Source organism: Aphidius gifuensis, linkage group LG1 (assembly GCF_014905175.1).
Source record: "Aphidius gifuensis isolate YNYX2018 linkage group LG1, ASM1490517v1, whole genome shotgun sequence".
Taxonomy (NCBI): Eukaryota; Metazoa; Arthropoda; class Insecta; order Hymenoptera; family Braconidae; genus Aphidius; species Aphidius gifuensis.
In genome coordinates, this window is record NC_057788.1 from 9,406,472 (window position 1) to 9,424,987 (window position 18,516).

The 18,516-nt window shown below is 25.7% G+C and overlaps 2 protein-coding genes across 2 annotated transcripts; both read right to left on the reverse strand.

Annotated features, from left to right (window-relative positions):
• Positions 1-13,122: 13,122 nt before the first annotated feature.
• LOC122860437 (F-box/LRR-repeat protein 2-like) lies at positions 13,123-14,864 on the reverse strand. The gene is made up of 2 exons (XM_044164291.1): positions 14,327-14,864; positions 13,123-13,391 (listed from the first exon to the last, which is right to left on the reverse strand). The coding sequence occupies exons 1-2, from the start codon at positions 14,862-14,864 to the stop codon at positions 13,123-13,125; spliced, it is 807 nt and encodes a 268-aa protein (XP_044020226.1).
• Positions 14,865-17,237: 2,373 nt separating this feature from the next.
• Positions 17,238-17,873, reverse strand: LOC122860522 (F-box/LRR-repeat protein 2-like). The gene is made up of 2 exons (XM_044164410.1): positions 17,402-17,873; positions 17,238-17,302 (listed from the first exon to the last, which is right to left on the reverse strand). Exons 1-2 carry the CDS (start codon positions 17,871-17,873, stop codon positions 17,238-17,240), a joined length of 537 nt encoding a protein of 178 aa, XP_044020345.1.
• Between the last annotated feature and the right edge of the window lie 643 nt (positions 17,874-18,516).

Sequence of the window (18,516 nt, forward strand, 5' to 3'; positions counted from 1 at the left end):
ATTTCAAGAATCAAGGTAAAATTACAAATTTACATTTGAAATTAAGCTCTAGTGATAATTACATTACCACATTACCACATTTATTTGGTAAAAAAGGATATTTATTTTTAAACTTTGCTTTACAAAAATATTAACATTGTCATTAAAATTTTTATGATTCCAAGTAATATCGAAAACAAGTTATAATAATAATAATGATAATAATCTTCTTTTACAATGTCCTTGACTTGGTAACGTATTTTGTAGGTGTTTTTGAGAATACATTATGGAAGAATATTGAGCAGATTAAATAAGAGAGAAAATATACGATAAATTTAAATTAATTTGAAGGATAAATCTATGTTCTAACAACCAACCATTGAGATTTAATTATTGACTCAGAATCGTCCAACCAATCTGCATCTGTTGATATGTATAAAATGATACCATTTGTACGATTTTTAGTTGCCTGATCAGCACCAATAACTATATCAATTGTAGTATTCTTTATATCATAGATACTGATCATTTCAAGATCTGGATTATTTTTTATAAATTGAATAATACCAACATCAGTAAGTTTCTCGCAACCATCACAATCAAATACTTTTAATCCTTTCAACCTGATAATGTAGCTGTCTGAAATAACACTAAAGCCTATTGCCAGTGATTCTAAATTTTCCAACTTTGTTAAAGCAACAAGAGCTGTTTCAGTAGTATCACCGGCACCTTGGATATCTAAACTTTTTAGGTTTTTACAATTATTAGCAATAGCAATGATTGTATTATCGTCAATATTTTCTACATCTTTCAAGTTTAGATGTTCAAGATATTGTAATTTTGATAACTCATTTAAAACAGATGGAGAAGAAAGTGGCTCACCATCAATATTTGTTGATAATATAGTGCAATCAGCAAGTTCTAAACGTTTAAGTTTTTTACAATTGTTTGAAATTGCGATTATTGCTTCCTCACTGATGCATTTATAATTCATCTCCAAACTTTCAAGATTTTCCAATTTTGTTAACTTTTCTACAACATTTGCCTCTATATTCTCGCATATAGTGTTCATGCACAAGTGTTTTAAATTCTTGCAATATTTAACAATTGTATCTGCTAAGTCAGGTGACACATCATCGCAAGATAAACGAAGATATTCTAAATTTTTCAAGTTTTTCCATTTTGCCAAAGAAATTTCAGCAAGATCATTAAAGAAATATGTAATATCAAGATGTTTTAGATTTTTGCATTTACAAAAAATAGCGTTGATTACTTCTGTAGAGTCTTTTATCTCTTTATTTTTTATTAGAGTCTCTACTTGAATATATTCCAAATTAACGAGTTTATCGAATAGAGGAAACTCTTTGTGTGTATCATAGAATTGAATTTCAAGATGAACAAGTGTTGTTGCTTCTGCTATTTCTTGAAGAATTAGCTCGTCTACGCTGAAGTCAATTAAAGTCAGTTTTTGAAGATTTTTGAATTTTTTTAAAGTCTGAAAATAATAGAAATTTATATATGTTATTTCAAATATGTACTATCAATCAAATGAATACAAATAAGTTATATTGTTTGTCACTGGTGATAAACAACTAGTTGGTATTCAATAACAACTTACGAAAAGAACTGCTCGTTCACCGAGCCAATATTTAGTAAGTATATGAATTTCATTTATTTTTTCTGGAAGACTGTTAATTATTTCAAATAGATTAATTGCTGTTTTTTGTTTATTCGTATGGCTCAGTAACATTTTGATGCATTTTAATTTATCCAACTGTGTAAATGCTTGAGCAATGTGATCAGCATTATCATCAATTTTACATTCAAGACTTGTTAAATTTTTACAGTGATCACCAACAAATGACATGATACTTGAATCACAAACATCTGAGAGAGACAATTCTCTTAGATATTTACCACATCTTAATAATATTTTCTCGAGGTATGATTGTGTCAACAAACGATTATCATAAGAACGTCCAATTGATGATTTACATTTGTACTTTTTAATGTCATACCAAGCTAGTTGACATGCCTCTTTCCATTTGGTACAAACTGGAATAAAACGTATATGATAAATTTAAAAATTAATAATACAAACACTGATAATTTATTAAAAAAAAAAAAGAAACTTTATTTTGATAATAATATATTCACCTTCTTCCATGTCTATCCTTTCTGGTATTGGCAATAACATGATGATGTTTGCTAATGAGTCGTAATCCAGTGAATTGATGACGACTTTTGGATGATTGCCATCCACATTAGAGGTTTGTTGGTCTGTCTCAACACATATTTTTTTTGCATTCATTTTCAGTAAACTCTGTAAATATATATTATAAAAATGATAATGAATTTATATGTTTTACAACCAGAATAATAAAATAAACAAAAATAACCATAAAAAATAATATATATTCCATGATATAGATCGCAATTAAAAGTTGATGATTTACCAGCAATAAATCATCATCAATAAAATTTTATTCAAAGCCAAATAGTATTAAATGCCATGCAACATGTTAAAATACAATTAATACACGAAATTATTTAATAAATGTAATTGTTAAAATAATGAATTTACAGTTACCTTAATTGATCCTTTGATTAGGTGATAATTAATTTAGTAGTTAAACTTGGTAACGTATAAAAATAAAAAATAAACACATTAATTTGATGATGACTTTTAATTAGACAATTCTGTACGTTTGACCGTTAATTATGCTATTGTTATTTGTTAACCTTTGATATGAATGTAACGAATGTAAACAGTAAGAAAAAAAAAAAAAAACCCACGTGATCCCAACTAGAAGTCTACGTTACCAACATGGTTTTGGCAACTAATGAGTTGATTACAATAATTGACTACAATTGACTACAATTGACTACAGTTGACTACATTGACAATGTCAAAAGTAGTCAGAAGTTTCAAGTTTTAAATAAAAATTTTTAAATGTTATAAATAATAACAAACAAATAATCAATTGTAATTTATTGTCAGCTGTTAAAGAATAAAAATTAAACCAAGTGTATATATCAAACTACACTACATCAAATAATTTTACTGATTATTTTATTTGTTGAATTCAATCTCATTGTATTTATTTTTTTATTATTTAAATTAAGATACACAATGGTTCATTAAATGAATAAAAATATTTATTATTTTTAAAATATAATATTTGTTTTTCATTTTCAACAAATCTTTAGAAATATTTTTGTCTGTATGATTATTTGTTTAGGTATAGAATAATTAATCAATTTATTTTAGTAATGAATGATATAATTTATTAAGAGAATATATTGTCAGTAAGATGGGATTATCATATTCAAGAATTTACCTTACTTAAAAATTTGTAAGTATCAAAAATAACAGGCATGTTTATCAAGAAAATATAAAATGATTTTTCAAGCCATTTAAATATTATCAAAGCTGTGATTATATATGTACAATTAAAGGTAAAAATAATTGTTCAATTAAAAAAAGTTATTCAAGAAAGTATTTTTATTATTAAACTTGGTTTTACAAAAATATTTATATTGACAATTGAATTTTTATAATTCCAAGTAATATAAAAAACAAGTAATAATAATAAAATGGTTTTTTTACAATGTATTCGACGTGGTAACGTATTCTGTATGTGTAATTGAGAATACATTATGGAAAAATATATCGCGTATGAATAAGAGAGAAAGTTATACGATAAATTAAATTATGTCTTTTTAATAAATATCATTTAAACTTCAACAGCCAACCATCGAGGTTTAATTGACTTATAATAGTCAAGTATTGACTGGTCAAATGTTTTTATATGTAAAATGATACCGTTTTTACGATTTTTTGTTGCCTGATTAGCACCAAAAACGATACCACTTGTAATATTTTTCATCCAACGGACTGTAAGATATTCAAGATCTGGATTATTTTTTATAAATTGAATAATTCCAGTATTAGTAAGTTTTTCGCTTCCATTACAATCAAATTCTTTCAATCCTCTTAACCTGACAATGAAGCTGTCTGAAATATCAAGTAAGCTTACGTTTAGTTTTTCTAAATTTTTCAAGTTTGTTAAAGCAACGACGAGAGCTGTCTCAGTAAGATCCATGCAACCTTGGATATCTAAACTTTTTAGGTTTTTACAATTATTAGCAATAGCAGTAATTGTACTATCTTTAAGATTTTCTACATAAAGAAAATTTAGATGTTCAAGATATTGTAATTTTGATAACTCATCGAGAACGGATGGAGAAGAAAGTGGATTGAAAGAAATAGATGGTACTATAGTGCAACAAGGAATTTCTAAACGTTTAAGTTTTTTACAATTGTTTGAAATTGCGATTATTGATCTCTCACTGAGGTTAAAGCTCTTTAAATTTATTATTAAACTTTCAAGATTTTCCAATTCTGTTAACTTTTTCACAGCATTTTCATTTAATAAACCAAGTCTTAGACTCAAGTATTCCACATTTTTGCAATATTCAACAATTGTATTTGCCAAGTCAAGTGATAATTCATCACAAGGTAAACAAAGATATTCTAAATTTTGTAAATTTTTCCATTTTTTTAGAGGAATTGTAGTTACATCAAAATGATCATTTGGAATATCAAGATGTTTTAGATTTTTGCATGTACAAAAAATAGTGTTAAGTACTTTTGTAGAGAGTTCTCTATCTACAAATTTTGTTGTTTTACTTTCAATTTCCATTTTAATATATTCCAAATTAACGAGTTTATCAAACTCTATGAGTTCATCATGTAGTTGAATGTCAAGATGAACAAGGGTTGTTTTTTCTGCTATTTCTTGAAGAATAATTTTGTCTAAACAGAGGCCATTTAAAGTCAATTTTTGGAGTTGGTTAAATTTTCTTAAAGTCTGAAAATAATAAAAATTCATTTAAATAATTTGTATTTATTTTATTGATAGTGTTGATAAACAACTAGTTGGTATTCAATAAAAACTTACGAAAAGAACGGTTCGTTCACCGTACCAGCAACGTGTAGAAAGGAAATGAATTTCATTAATTTCTTCTGGAAGACTATCTATTATTTCAAAAAGACTAATTGTTTTATCATAGTAACCTCTTCGGTGTTCCACTATTATTTTAATGCATTTCAATTTGTCCAACTGTGTAAATGCTTGAACAAAGTGAAAAGCATTGGTAATTAATGAATCAACGTCAAATTCACATTCAAAACTTGTTAAATTTTTACAGTGATCACCAAGAAATGGCATGATACTTGAATCACAAACATTTGAGAGAGACAATTCTTTTAGATAATTACCACATCTTAATAATATTTTTTCCAGGTATAATTGTGTCAACAAACGGTTATCATAAGAACGTCCGATTGATGCTTCACATTTGTACTTTTTAATGTCATACCAAGATAGTTGGGATGCTTCTCTCCATTTGACACAAACTAGAAAAAAAAAGTATGAAATTTAAAAATTAATAATACAAACATTGATATTTGATTGACCAAAAAAGAATCTTTATTTTGATAATAATATATTCACCTTTTTCCATATCTATCCTTTCTGGTATTGGCAACAACATAATGATTTGTGCTAATGAGTCGTAATCCAATGAATTGATGACAAATTTTTCTTTATTTTTGTCACCATCATTAGAAATTCGTTGGTCTTTCACAACACATCTTCTTTTTGGTCTCATTTTAAGTGAATTCTAAAAAATATATATTTAAAAAACTAATGTTAAATTTAAATGTATTACAACCAGAATAATAAAGTAAACAAAAACATGTTTCAAAATGTAGATGAAATGACTATTAATGATTCACCACTTATCACCAGTAAAATTAACTTCAATAAAATTATATTTAATGTCAAATAATATTAAATGTCATGCAACAATTGAAACACGTGTTTATTTGCTATAAATGTACTTAATTGTTAAAATTGTAAATTTTGATTTACCTTGATTGATCCTTTGATTAGGTGAATAATAATTTAATAATTAATGCAATAAATTATGTTCTTTTTCACTACACAATGTCAGTAACGTATTTTAAAAAAAAACTATATTTATTAATTTAATGACTTTTAATTAGACAATTTTGTACGTTTGATTATTAATTGTACTATTGTTATTTGTTAACCTTTGATATGGATGTAGAAAAAAAAAAAAAAACAACCCACGTGTGTAATAACGTGTACCAGCTAGAAGTCTACGTTACCAACATGGTTTTGATAATTCATTGACTACAATATTGACTACAATTGACTTGATATGACTGCTGCATTCTATGAGTTGATTGCAAGTAACTGTTATGACGATATAGACAATGCATCTATTAATACAAATTGTAGTGAAAGGTAGTCAAAAGAAGTCAAAAGTTTCAAGTTCAAAATTCACAAAAATTCTGAATGTTATAAATGATAACAAACAAATAAATTGTGCTGTAATTTATTGTCAGTTGTTAAAAGTTAAACCCAGTGTATCATCAAACTACATTGAATGATTTTAATGATTACTTTATTTGTTGAATGCAATCTTTTGTATTTATTTTTTCGTTATTTAAATTGAGATACTTAATGGTTAATAAAATAAATAAAAATATATATTATTTTTGAAATATAATATTTGTTTTTCATTTTTGACAAATCTTTAGAAATATTTTTGGCTGTATATATGAATATTTGTTTAGGTGTATGATTAATCAATTCATTTTTGTGATTGATTATTTATAAAAAGAATAGAAAATTTATAAAGAAAAGGTAAAAATAATTGTCCGATTAATAAAAAATTTTTTATTTTCAAACTTTGCTTTACAGATATATTAACATTGACATTAAAATTATTATGGTTCCAAGTAATATCGAAAACACGTTATAATAAAAATGTTATTTTACCATGTCTTCACAATAGTTTTAGAAAGAAAGGTATATGATAACTATAATTAAATCTTTTCAACAACCAACCATTGAGATGTAATTATTGACTTAGAAGCTTCAATTATTGACGAACCATCTATTATTATGTGTAAAATGATACCATTTGTACGATTTTTAGTTGCCTGATCAGCACCAATAACCAAGTCAATTGTAATATTATCTATATTGTAGGCATAAATCTTTTCAAGATCTGGGTTATTTTTTATAAATTGAATAATACCAGTATCAGTAAGTTTCTTGCAACTATTACAATAAAATTCTTTCAATCCTTTTAACCTGATAATGAAGTTGTCTGAAATATCACGACCGTCTACTCTTAGTATTTCTAAATTTTCCAACTTTGTTAAAGCAACGAAAGCTGTTTCAGTAATATCACGTGTGAGAAAATTACAGATATCTAAACTTTTGAGGTTTTTACAATTATTAGCAATAGCAATAATTGTATTATTTCCAATGGCAATAATTGTATTATTTCTAATATTAACTGTAAAAGACAAGCTTAGATGTTCAAGATATTGTAATTTTGATAACTCATTTAAAACAGATGGAGGAGAAAGTTCATCACCATCAATACCTGTTGATAGTATAGTGCAATCATCAAGTTGTAAACGTTTAAGTTTTTTACAATTGTTTGAAATCGCGATAAATGCTTCCTCACTGAAGACTTTAAGATTCATCTCTAAACTTTCAAGATTTTCCAATTTTGTTAACTTTTTTACAACATTTGCCTCTATATCAAAACATATAGGGTTCATGAACAAGTGTTTCAAATTCTTGCAATATTTAACAATTGTATCTGCTAAGTCAGGTAATATTTCATAACAAGATAAAGTAAGATATTCTAAATTTCTTAAGTTTTTCCATTTTGCCAAAGGAATTTTAGCAAGATCACAAAAGTCATTTGGAATATCAAGATGTTTTAGATTTTTGCATTTACAAAAAATAGTGTTGAATACTTTTGTAAAGTCTTTTATCTCTTTATTTTTTCTTCGAGTCTCTATTTGAATATATTCCAAATTAACGAGTTTATCGAATAGAGGGAATTCTATGTGTTCATTATATAGTTCAATGTTAAGATAAACAAGTGTTGTGGTTTCTGCTATTTCTTGAAAAATTAACTCGTCTAAAGAAAGGCCATGTAAAGTCAGTTTTTGAAGATTTTTGAATTTTTTTATAGTCTGAAAATAATAAGAATTCATTTATGTTATTTGTATTTATTTGATAGATAGTATTGTTTGTCACTGGTGATAAACAACTAGTTGGTATTCAATAAAAACTTACGAAATGTTGACTGTGCAACCGGTATTTATAACGTATATGAATTTCATTAATTTCTTCTGAAAGACTATCAATTATTTTCGATAGAGTAAGTGTTTTATTTAATATCATATCGTTCAGTACCATTTTAATGCATTTTAATTTATCCAACTGTGTAAATGCTTGAACAATGTGATCAGCATTAATATCAATTTCACATTCAAGACTTGTTAAATTTTTACAGTGATCACCAACAAATGGTATAATACTTGAATTACAAACATCTGAGAGAGACAATACTTTTAGATATTTACCACATCTTAATAATATTTTCTCGAGGTATGATTGTGTCAACAAACGGTTATCATAACAACGTCCAATTGATGATTGACATTTGTATTCTTTAATGTCATACCAAGCAAGTTGACATGCCTCTTTCCATTTGGTACAAACTAGAAGAGAACGTATATTAAATTTAAAAATTAATAATACATACATTGATATTTTATTAACAAAAAAAAAACTTTATTTTGATAATAATATTTACCTTTTTCCATGTCTATTCTTTCTGGTATTGGCAACAGCATGATGATTTTTGCTAATGAGTCGTAGTCCAGTGAGTTGATGACGACTTTTTGATCCTTGTCATCCACATCAGAGGTTTGTTCATTCATACTCATTATGAGTAAATACTAAAAATGTTGTCGTTAACGTCGTCAAAAAACTTGAGATCTTTTCAATACAGAAAAATATGTTGTTAAATCTTGCTTTTTTTTTTAATTAACAAAAATCCAAATATTTTTTGAAATACAACTTAAAGGTTAAAAACACGTGGGTCACATTTTTTTTTTTTTCTTTTTTTTCAATAATAGCTTTCTCTAAGCCACCTTCAGCATAATCTTTACGTGGAACTCAAGGTAATCGGGTCCCTGCAGCTTTTATAATTTTTTAAAAATTCCTTCTAGTCGATAAGTAAAATTCTACATTCACTGTAAAATTCTGATTTAGAAGGCTACATAGAAATCTAGTAATACATGGAACATTATACAGCTGTTAAAAAAAAAAAAAACTTTAAGATTACCTATTATTTTATACCTGAAATTATTCATCACATAAAATAATTATTCCATATTTAATTCACATTGAACGGCTCTATTTATTTAAACAATAAAAACACTATAAAAAAAAATTATTTCATTTATCTCTTTTTAAGTTTTTTTATTTATAAAATATTATCAATAAACTATATTATTTAATGGAATATTTATTAATTGAGAAATAACTTTAACTATTTCTATACTTTTTTGAAATTAATTTGCACAAAAAACAATGTAAAACTGTTTATTAAATAAATCAATTAAAAATACATCTTTTGATATTAATTAAACAATTAAAATGTTGACAATAAAATAAATTTAAAAATAATTTTTTTTTCTTCTCAAAAGTGTTTGACTTTAGTATGAATGTTTGTTTAGGTGAATAATCAATCAATTTATTTTTGTGAATGCGTATATTTAGTAAAATAATATATTGTCAATAAGATGCCATTGTCATATTCAAGAAAAATTATAACATTTTCGAAAAACTTCAAACCTTTAAGGAATCTCAAAAATCACGTACATGTTTTTCTAACACAGCTTATTTTTCTCAGGACTTCCTAAAGTCCCAAAATTCGCATCTTCTACTTTATTATAAAATAAAAAAAATCACATGAATTAAAAAACTATAAAATGATTTTCTAAGCCACTTGAATATTATCAAAGCTGTAATTACATATATACAATAAAAGGTAAAAATAATTGGTTAATACAAAAAAATTTTTGAGAAAGTATATTTATTTTTGAACTTTGTTTTACAAATTTATTAACATTGTCATCAAAATTTTCATGATTCCAACTAATATCGAAAACAAGTTATATTAAATTAGTAAAAGTCATACGATAAATTCAATTATAAGTTTTCAACAACTAACCATTGAGATGTAATTATTGACTTAGAAGCATCTATTATTGATAGATTAAATATTTTTATGTGTAAAATAATACCATTTGTACGATTTTTAGTTGCCTGATCAGCACCAATAACCAAGTCAATTGTAATGTTATGTATACTGTCGACATTAATCTCTTCAAGATCTGGGTTATTTTTTATAAATTGAATAATACCAGCATTAGTAAGTTTCTGGCATTCATTACAATGCAATTTTTTCAATCCTTTCAATTTTATAAGGAAGCTGTCTGTAATTATATCAAGACGACTTACATCAAGTTTTTGTAAATTTTTCAAGTTTGATAAAGCAACGAGAGCTGTTTCAGTAATCGTTTTGCAACCCCGGATATCTAAACTTTTTAGATTTTTACAATTATTAGCAACAACAATAATTGTACTATCTTTAAGATTTTCCGCATAACTTAAATTAAGATGTTCAAGATATTGTAATTTTGATATCTCATCAAAAGCAAATGGAGAAGAAAGTGGCTCACCATCAATAGATGGTACTAAAAAGCTACCAGGAATTTCTAAACGTTTAATTTTTTTACAATTGTTTGAAATTGCAATTATTGATTCCTCATGGAGCTTAAATACACTAACCATTAAACATTCAAGATTTTCCAACTCTGTCAACTTTCTTAAAACAGTATTATCCATATTGTGATTACGGTCTTGTATCCTCAAGTGTTTTAAATTCTTGCAATATTCAACAATTGTAATTGCTAAGTCAGGCGTTATATTACAAGAAATACCAAGATATTCCAAGTTTTGAAAATTTAACCATTCTTTAAGAGGGACTTGATCTACATCATAACGACCACGTGGAATATCAAGATGTTTTAGATTTTTGCATGTACACAAAATAGTATTGAGTAATTTTGTAGAGAAGTTCTTCATTTTTACCCATATATATGGAGTCATTAGGTCAATATATTCCAAATTAACGAGTTTATCAAATAGAGGATACTTGTGGTTTTCGTGATATGGTCGAAAGTTGAGATAAACAAGTGTAGTTATTTCTGATATTTCTTGAAGAATTATGTTGTCTAAATAGAAGCCTTGCACTGTCAATTTTTGAAGATTTATAAATTTTTTAAAACTCTGAAATAATAAAAATGATTTATTTAAATAATTTATATTCATTAAATTGATAGTATTGTTTGTCACTAGTCATAAACAACTAGTTGGTATTCAATAACAACTTACCACAAAAACTCTTCGTTTTCGAAAAGACACTAAATTTGATAATAAATGAATTTCATTAATTTCTTTTGGAAGACTATTAATTATTTCAAGTATATTAACTGTTTTTTTCTTATTGTTTTCACTTTCCAGTATTATTTTAATGCATTTTAATTTATTCAACTGTGTAAATGCTTGAACAAAGTGACCAGCATTATGAGTTAATAAATCGTTGTCAAATTCACATTCAAAACTTGTTAAATTTTTACAGTGATCACCAACAAATGGCATGATACTTGAATTGCAAACATTTGAGAGAGACAATACTTTTAGATATTTACCACATCCTAATAATATTTTCTCGAGGTATGGTTGTGTCACCAAACAGTTATCATAACAACGTCCAATTGATGATTGACATTTGTATTCTTTAATGTCATACCAAGCTAGTTGACATGCTTCTTTCCATTTAGTACAAACTAGAACAAGGCGTATCAGATCAATTAATTAATAATACAAACATTGATATTTTATTAACAAAAAAGAAATTTTACTTTGATAATAATTTAATAATTGATAATATATTTACCTTCTTCCATGTCTTTTCTTTCTGGTATTGGCAACAACATGATGATTTTTGCTAATGAGTAGTAGTCCAGTGAGTTGATGACAACTTTTGAATCCTTGTCATCAACATCAAAAATTTGTTGGTCTTTTTTAATACATATCCTTTTTGCACTCATTATAATTAAATACTAAAAATATTGTCGTTAACGTCGTCAAAAACTTGAGATCTTTTTAATACAGAAATTAAATATGTTGTTGATTTTTGCTCTTTTTTTATTATTAACAAAAATCTAAATATTTTCTTAAAAACAACTTAAAGGTTAAAAACACGTGGGTCACAATTTTTTTTTTCTTTTTTTTTTTTTTCAATAATAGCTTTCTCTAAGCCACCTTCAGCATAATCTTTACCTGGAACTCCAGGTGAACGGGTCCCTGCAGCTTTTATAATTTTTTAAAAATTCGTTCTAGTCGATAAGTAAAATTCTGACTCAGAAGGCTACATCTATCTAGTAATACATGGAACATTATACAGGTGTTAAAAAAAAAAAAATCTTTAAGATTACCTATTATTTTATACCTGAAATTATTCATCACATAAAATAATTATTTCATATTTAATTCACATTAAACGGCTCTATTTATTTAAACAATAAAAACACTATAGAAAAAAATTAATTCATTTATCTCTTTTTAAGTTTTTTTATTTATAAAATATTATCAATAAACTATATTATTCAATGGAATATTTATTAATTGAGAAATAACTTTAACTATTTCTACATTTTCTTGAAATTAATTTGCACAAAAAAAAATGTAAAACTGTTTATTAAACAAATCAATTAAAAATTCATCTTTTGATATTAATTAAACAATTAAAATGTTGACAATAAAATGAATTTAAAAATAATTTTTTTTCTTCTTAAAAGTGTTTGACCTTGACTGTCTTGAATATTATCAAAGCAGTCATGAAATATGTACGATTAACAGTAAAAATAATTATTCCATACAAAAATTATACAAGAAAGTATAAATAATTTTTAACTTTGTTTTTCGAAATTATTAACAATGACATTTCAATTTTTCATAATTCCAAGTATAAATAAAAAAAGGTTTTTTACGATGTCTTCAGAATATCATTGACTTGCGGTAACGTATTTTGTATGTGTTTTTAATAATAAATTAAAAAAAGGTATACTATATAATATAATTAAAAATATTTAACAACCAACTATGGAGATTCAATTATCGGCTTAGTAGAGGATGGTCTTATTACCGATTGACTTATTATTAGGTGTAAAATGATAGCATTTGTACGAATTTTAGTTGCCCTATCAGCAGCAATAACCAAGTCAGTTGTAATATTATCAATACCTCGGACATCAATCTTTTCAAGATCTGGATTATTTTTTATAAATTGAATAACACCAGAATTAGTAAGTTTCCGGCAATGATAACAATCCAATTCTTTTAAGCCTTTTAATTTGATCATGAAGCTGTCTGAAATATCACGATTTACTTAATTGTTAAAATTGTAAATTTTGATTTCCGTCAATTGATCTTTGGTTTTTTTTATTGTTGAATAAATGTATTAATTTATTGATGAATTTCAATTAGACAATTTTGTACGTTTGATCGTTAATTTTGCTGATGTTATCCTTGATCATATCAAATTGATATGAATTGTCAATTGACATGAATAAAAAACTATGGAAAAAAAAAAACATGGAATAACGTATTAACGTGATTGCAGCTAGGTAACGTAAACATTATAAATAATAACTAATAATAACGAACCAACAAAATATATTGTGCTGTCATAGTGTCATTTATAATAACATATTAATATTTTGTCATCAATATTTTGAAGTATTTTATTGTCAGTGTATTATTATTATCAAACTACATCAAATAACTTTACAGCAGTTAATCATGATTATACTTTCAATAAAATATCTATTATCTTTCAAATATAATAGGTATTTGTTATTTATTTTTAACACATTTGGCTGTATGAATATTTGTTTAGGTGAATTATTAATCAATTTATTTTTGTCAATGGTTATTTGTTAAAATAATATATTGTCAATAAAATTTGGATGTCATTATGTTTAAAAATTTACCTTTATTACAAATTTGTAAGTCTATCAACAAGTTAAAATACAAATAATTCTGTTACAATATGTCTTTGGATGGCATTGACTTGGTAACGTATTATTTTGCAGTATTTTGTATGCGTATTTAAAAATACATTCTAAAGGAATATTGAGCGTATTAAATAAGAGAGAAAGATATACGATTAATTTAAATTAATTTGAAGGAAAAATTTAAATATCTATCAGTAACAACTAACCATTGAGATTTAATTATTGACTTAGAAGCATCGATTATTGACGAATCATCTATTATTATGTGTAAAATGATACCATTTGTACGATTTTTAGTTGCCTGATCAGCACCAATAACCAAGTCAAGTGTAATATTATCAATAGAACAGACATCAAGAATCTCAAGATCTGGGTTATTTTTTATAACTTGAATAATACCAGCATCAGTAAGTTCCATGCATTCATCGCAATACAATTCTTTCAATCCTTTCAATTTGATAATGAAGCTGTCTGAAATATGACTAAAGCCTACGTTTAGTTTTTCAAAATTTTTTAAGTTTGTTAGGGCAACTAGAGCTGTTTCAGTAACATTATCACTGGTACCATAGATATCTAAACTTTTAAGGTTCTTACAATTATTAGCAATAGCAATAATTGTATTATCGTCAATATTTTCTGTATCTCTCAAGTTTAGATGTTCAAGATATTTTAATTTTGATAACTCTTTTAAAACAGATGGAGAAGAAAGTGGCTCACCATCAATAGCTGGTTTTATACTGCATTCATAAATTTCTAAACGTTTGAGTTTTTTACAATTGTTTGAAATTGCAATTATTGTTTCCTCACTGAGGGAATTTCCATTCATTACTAAACTTTCAAGATTTTCCAATTTTGTTAACTTTTTTACAACATTTGTCTCTATAAAATAGCATATAGGTTTCATGCACAAGTGTTTTAAATTCTTGCAATATTTAACAATTGTATCTGCTAAGTCAGGTGATACTTCATAACAAGATAAACGAAGATATTCTAAATTTTTCAAGTTTTCCCATTTTGCCAAAGGAATTTTAGCAAGATCATAAAAGTAATTTGGAATATCAAGATGTTTTAGATTTTTGCATTTACGAAAAATAGTGTTGGGTACTTCTGTAGAAGGGTTCTTGTCTTTATCTTTTCTTTCAATCTCTATTTGAATATATTCCAAATTAACGAGTTTATCGAATAGAGGAAACTCTATGTGTGTATCATAGAATTGAATTTCAAGATGAACAAGTGTTGTTGCTTCTGCTATTTCTTGAAGAATTAGCTCGTCTACGCAGAAGTCAATTAAAGTCAGTTTTTGAAGATTTTTAAATTTTTTTAGAGCCTGAAAATAATCGAAATTTATTTATGAAATTTGATTGATAGTATTGTTTGTCACTGATGAAAAACAACTAATTGGTATTGAACAACAACTTACGAAAAGAACTGCTAGTTCCCTGCGCAACCAATATTTATAAAGTATATGAATTTCATTAATTTCTTCTGGAAGACTATTAATTATTTCAAATAAATTAATTGCTGTTTTTTGTTTATTCGTATGGATCAGTAACATTCTGATGCATTTTAATTTATCCAACTGTGTAAATGCTTGAACAAAGTGATCAGCATTATCAATTAAGGAATTGTCATCAAATTTACATTCAAGACTTGTTAAATTTTTACAGTGATCACCAACAAATGGCATGATACTTGAATCACAAACATCTGAGAGAGACAATTCTTTTAGATAATTACCACATCTTAATAATATTTTCTCGAGGTATGATTGTGTCAACAAACGATTATCATAACAACGTCCAATTGATGATTCACATTTGTATTTTTTAATGTCATACCAAGCTAGTTGACATGCCTCTTTCCATTTGGTACAAACTAGAATAAAACGTATATCAAATTTAAAAATTAATAATACAAACATTGATAGTTTATTTGAAAAAAAAAAAGAAACTTTATTTTGATAATAATATTCACCTTTTTCCATGTCTATCCTTTCTGGTATTGGCAACAACATGATGATTTTTGCTAACGAGTCATGATCCAGTGAATTGATGACAACTTTTTTTTTATTCTTGTCACCATCATCAAAGATTCGTTGGTCTTTCACAACACATCTTCTTTTTGGCCTTTTTTTATTCTTGTCACCATCATCAGAGATTTGTTGGTCTTTCACAACACATCTTCTTTTTGGCCTCATTTTAAGTCAATCCTAAAACATAGGTATATTTAAAATAAACTAACGACAAATATAAATGTATTACAACTAGAATAATAGAATAATAACAAAAACATGTTTCAAAATGTAGATCAAATAAATATCAATGATTCACCACTTATCACCAGTAAAATTAATATCAATAAAATTATATTTATAATGCCAAATAATATTGAATGTCATGCAACATGTTGAAATACAATTAATACATGCGATTTTTTTATAAATATATTTTTTAAAATTATAAATTTTTTTACCTCAATTGATCCTTTGATTAGGTAATTAATAATTTAGTTGTTAATGCAATAAATTATGTTCTTTGTCACTACACAATGTCATTAACTTAGTCATTTAACGTATTTGAAAAAAAAACTATAGGTATGTATTATTTTAATGACTTTTAATTAGATAATTCCGTATTTCTGTACGTTTGACTGTTAATTGTGTTATTGTTATTTGTTAATGATCATATGATGTCATATTGTCATGGATGTAAAAAAAAAAAAAAAACAATGTGATTCCAGCTAGAAGTCTACGTTACCAACATAGTTTTAATAAATGAGTTGACTACTGCATTTATTGAGTTGACGACATTGACAATAATGCATTTATTTAAATAAAAAATTTTGAATATTATAAATGATAACAAACAAATAAATTGTTCTGTAATTTATTGTCAGCTGTTAAAAGTTAAACTCAGTGTATTATCAAAATACATCAAATAATACTTTATTTGTTCAATACAATCTTTGTGTATTTGTTTTCTTATTATTTAAAATTTTAGTTTATTATTTATTATTATTATTTAAAAGTAATATCGAAAACAAGTTATAAAAATAATAATCATTATAATCTTCTATTACAATGTCTTGACTTGGTAACGTATTTGTATGTGTTTTTAAGAATACATTATAGATAAAGATTGAGCATATTAAATGAGAAAAAATATATTACGATAAATTAATATTAATTTGAAGGATAAATCTATGTTCTAACAATCAACCATTGAGATTTAATTATTGACTTAGAATCATCCAACCAATCTGCATCTGTTGATATGTATAAAATAATACCATTTGTACGATTTTTAGTTGCCTGATCAGCACCAATAACTATATCGATTGTAGTATTCTTTATATCATAGATACTGATCTTTTCAAGATCTGGATTATTTTTTATAAATTGAATAATACCAACATCAGTAAGTTTCTCGCAACCATCACAATCAAATACTTTTAATCCTTTCAACCTGATAATGTAGCTGTCTGAAATATCACGAAAGCCTACTGTCAATGATTCTAAATTTTTCAACTTTGTTAAAGCAACGAGAGCTGTTTCAGAAGTATCACTGATGCCTTGGATATCTAAACTTTTTAGGTTTTTACAATTATTAGCAATAGCAATAATTGTATTATCGTCAATATTTTCTGTATCTCTCAAGTTTAGATGTTCAAGATATTGTAATTTTGATAACTCATTTAAAACAGATGGAGAAGAAAGTGGCTCACCATCAATACTTGTTGATAATATAGTGCAATCAGCAAGTTCTAAACGTTTAAGTTTTTTACAATTGTTTGAAATTGCGATTATTGCTTCTTCACTGATGCATTTATAATTCATCTCCAAACTTTCAAGGTTTTCCAATTTTGTTAACTTTTTCACAACATTTGCCTTTATATTCTTGCATACGCACAAGTGTTTTAAATTCTTGCAATATTTAACAATTGTATCTGCTAAGTCAGGTGATACTTTATAACAAGATAAACGAAGATATTCTAAATTTTTAAAGTTTTTCCATTTTGCCAAAGAAATTTTAGCAAGATCATAACAGTAATATGGAATATCAAGATGTTTTAGATTTTTGCATTTACAAAAAATAGTGTTGAGTACTTTTGTAGAGTCTTTTATCTCTTTATTTTTTATTTGAGTCTCTATTTGAATATATTCCAAATTAACGAGTTTATCGAATAGAGGAAACTCTATGTGTCTATCATCGAATTGAATTTCTAGATGAATAAGTGTTGTTGCTTCTGCTATTTCTTGAAGAATTAGCTCGTCTACGCTGAAGTCAATTAAAGTCAGTTTTTGAAGATTTTTGAATTTTTTTAAAGTCTGAAAATAATAGAAATTTATACATGTTATTTCAAATATGTACTATCAATCAAATGAATACAAATAACTTATTTGTATTCATTTGATTGATAGTACATATTGTTCGTCACTGGTGATAAACAACTAGTTGATATTCAATAACAACTTACGA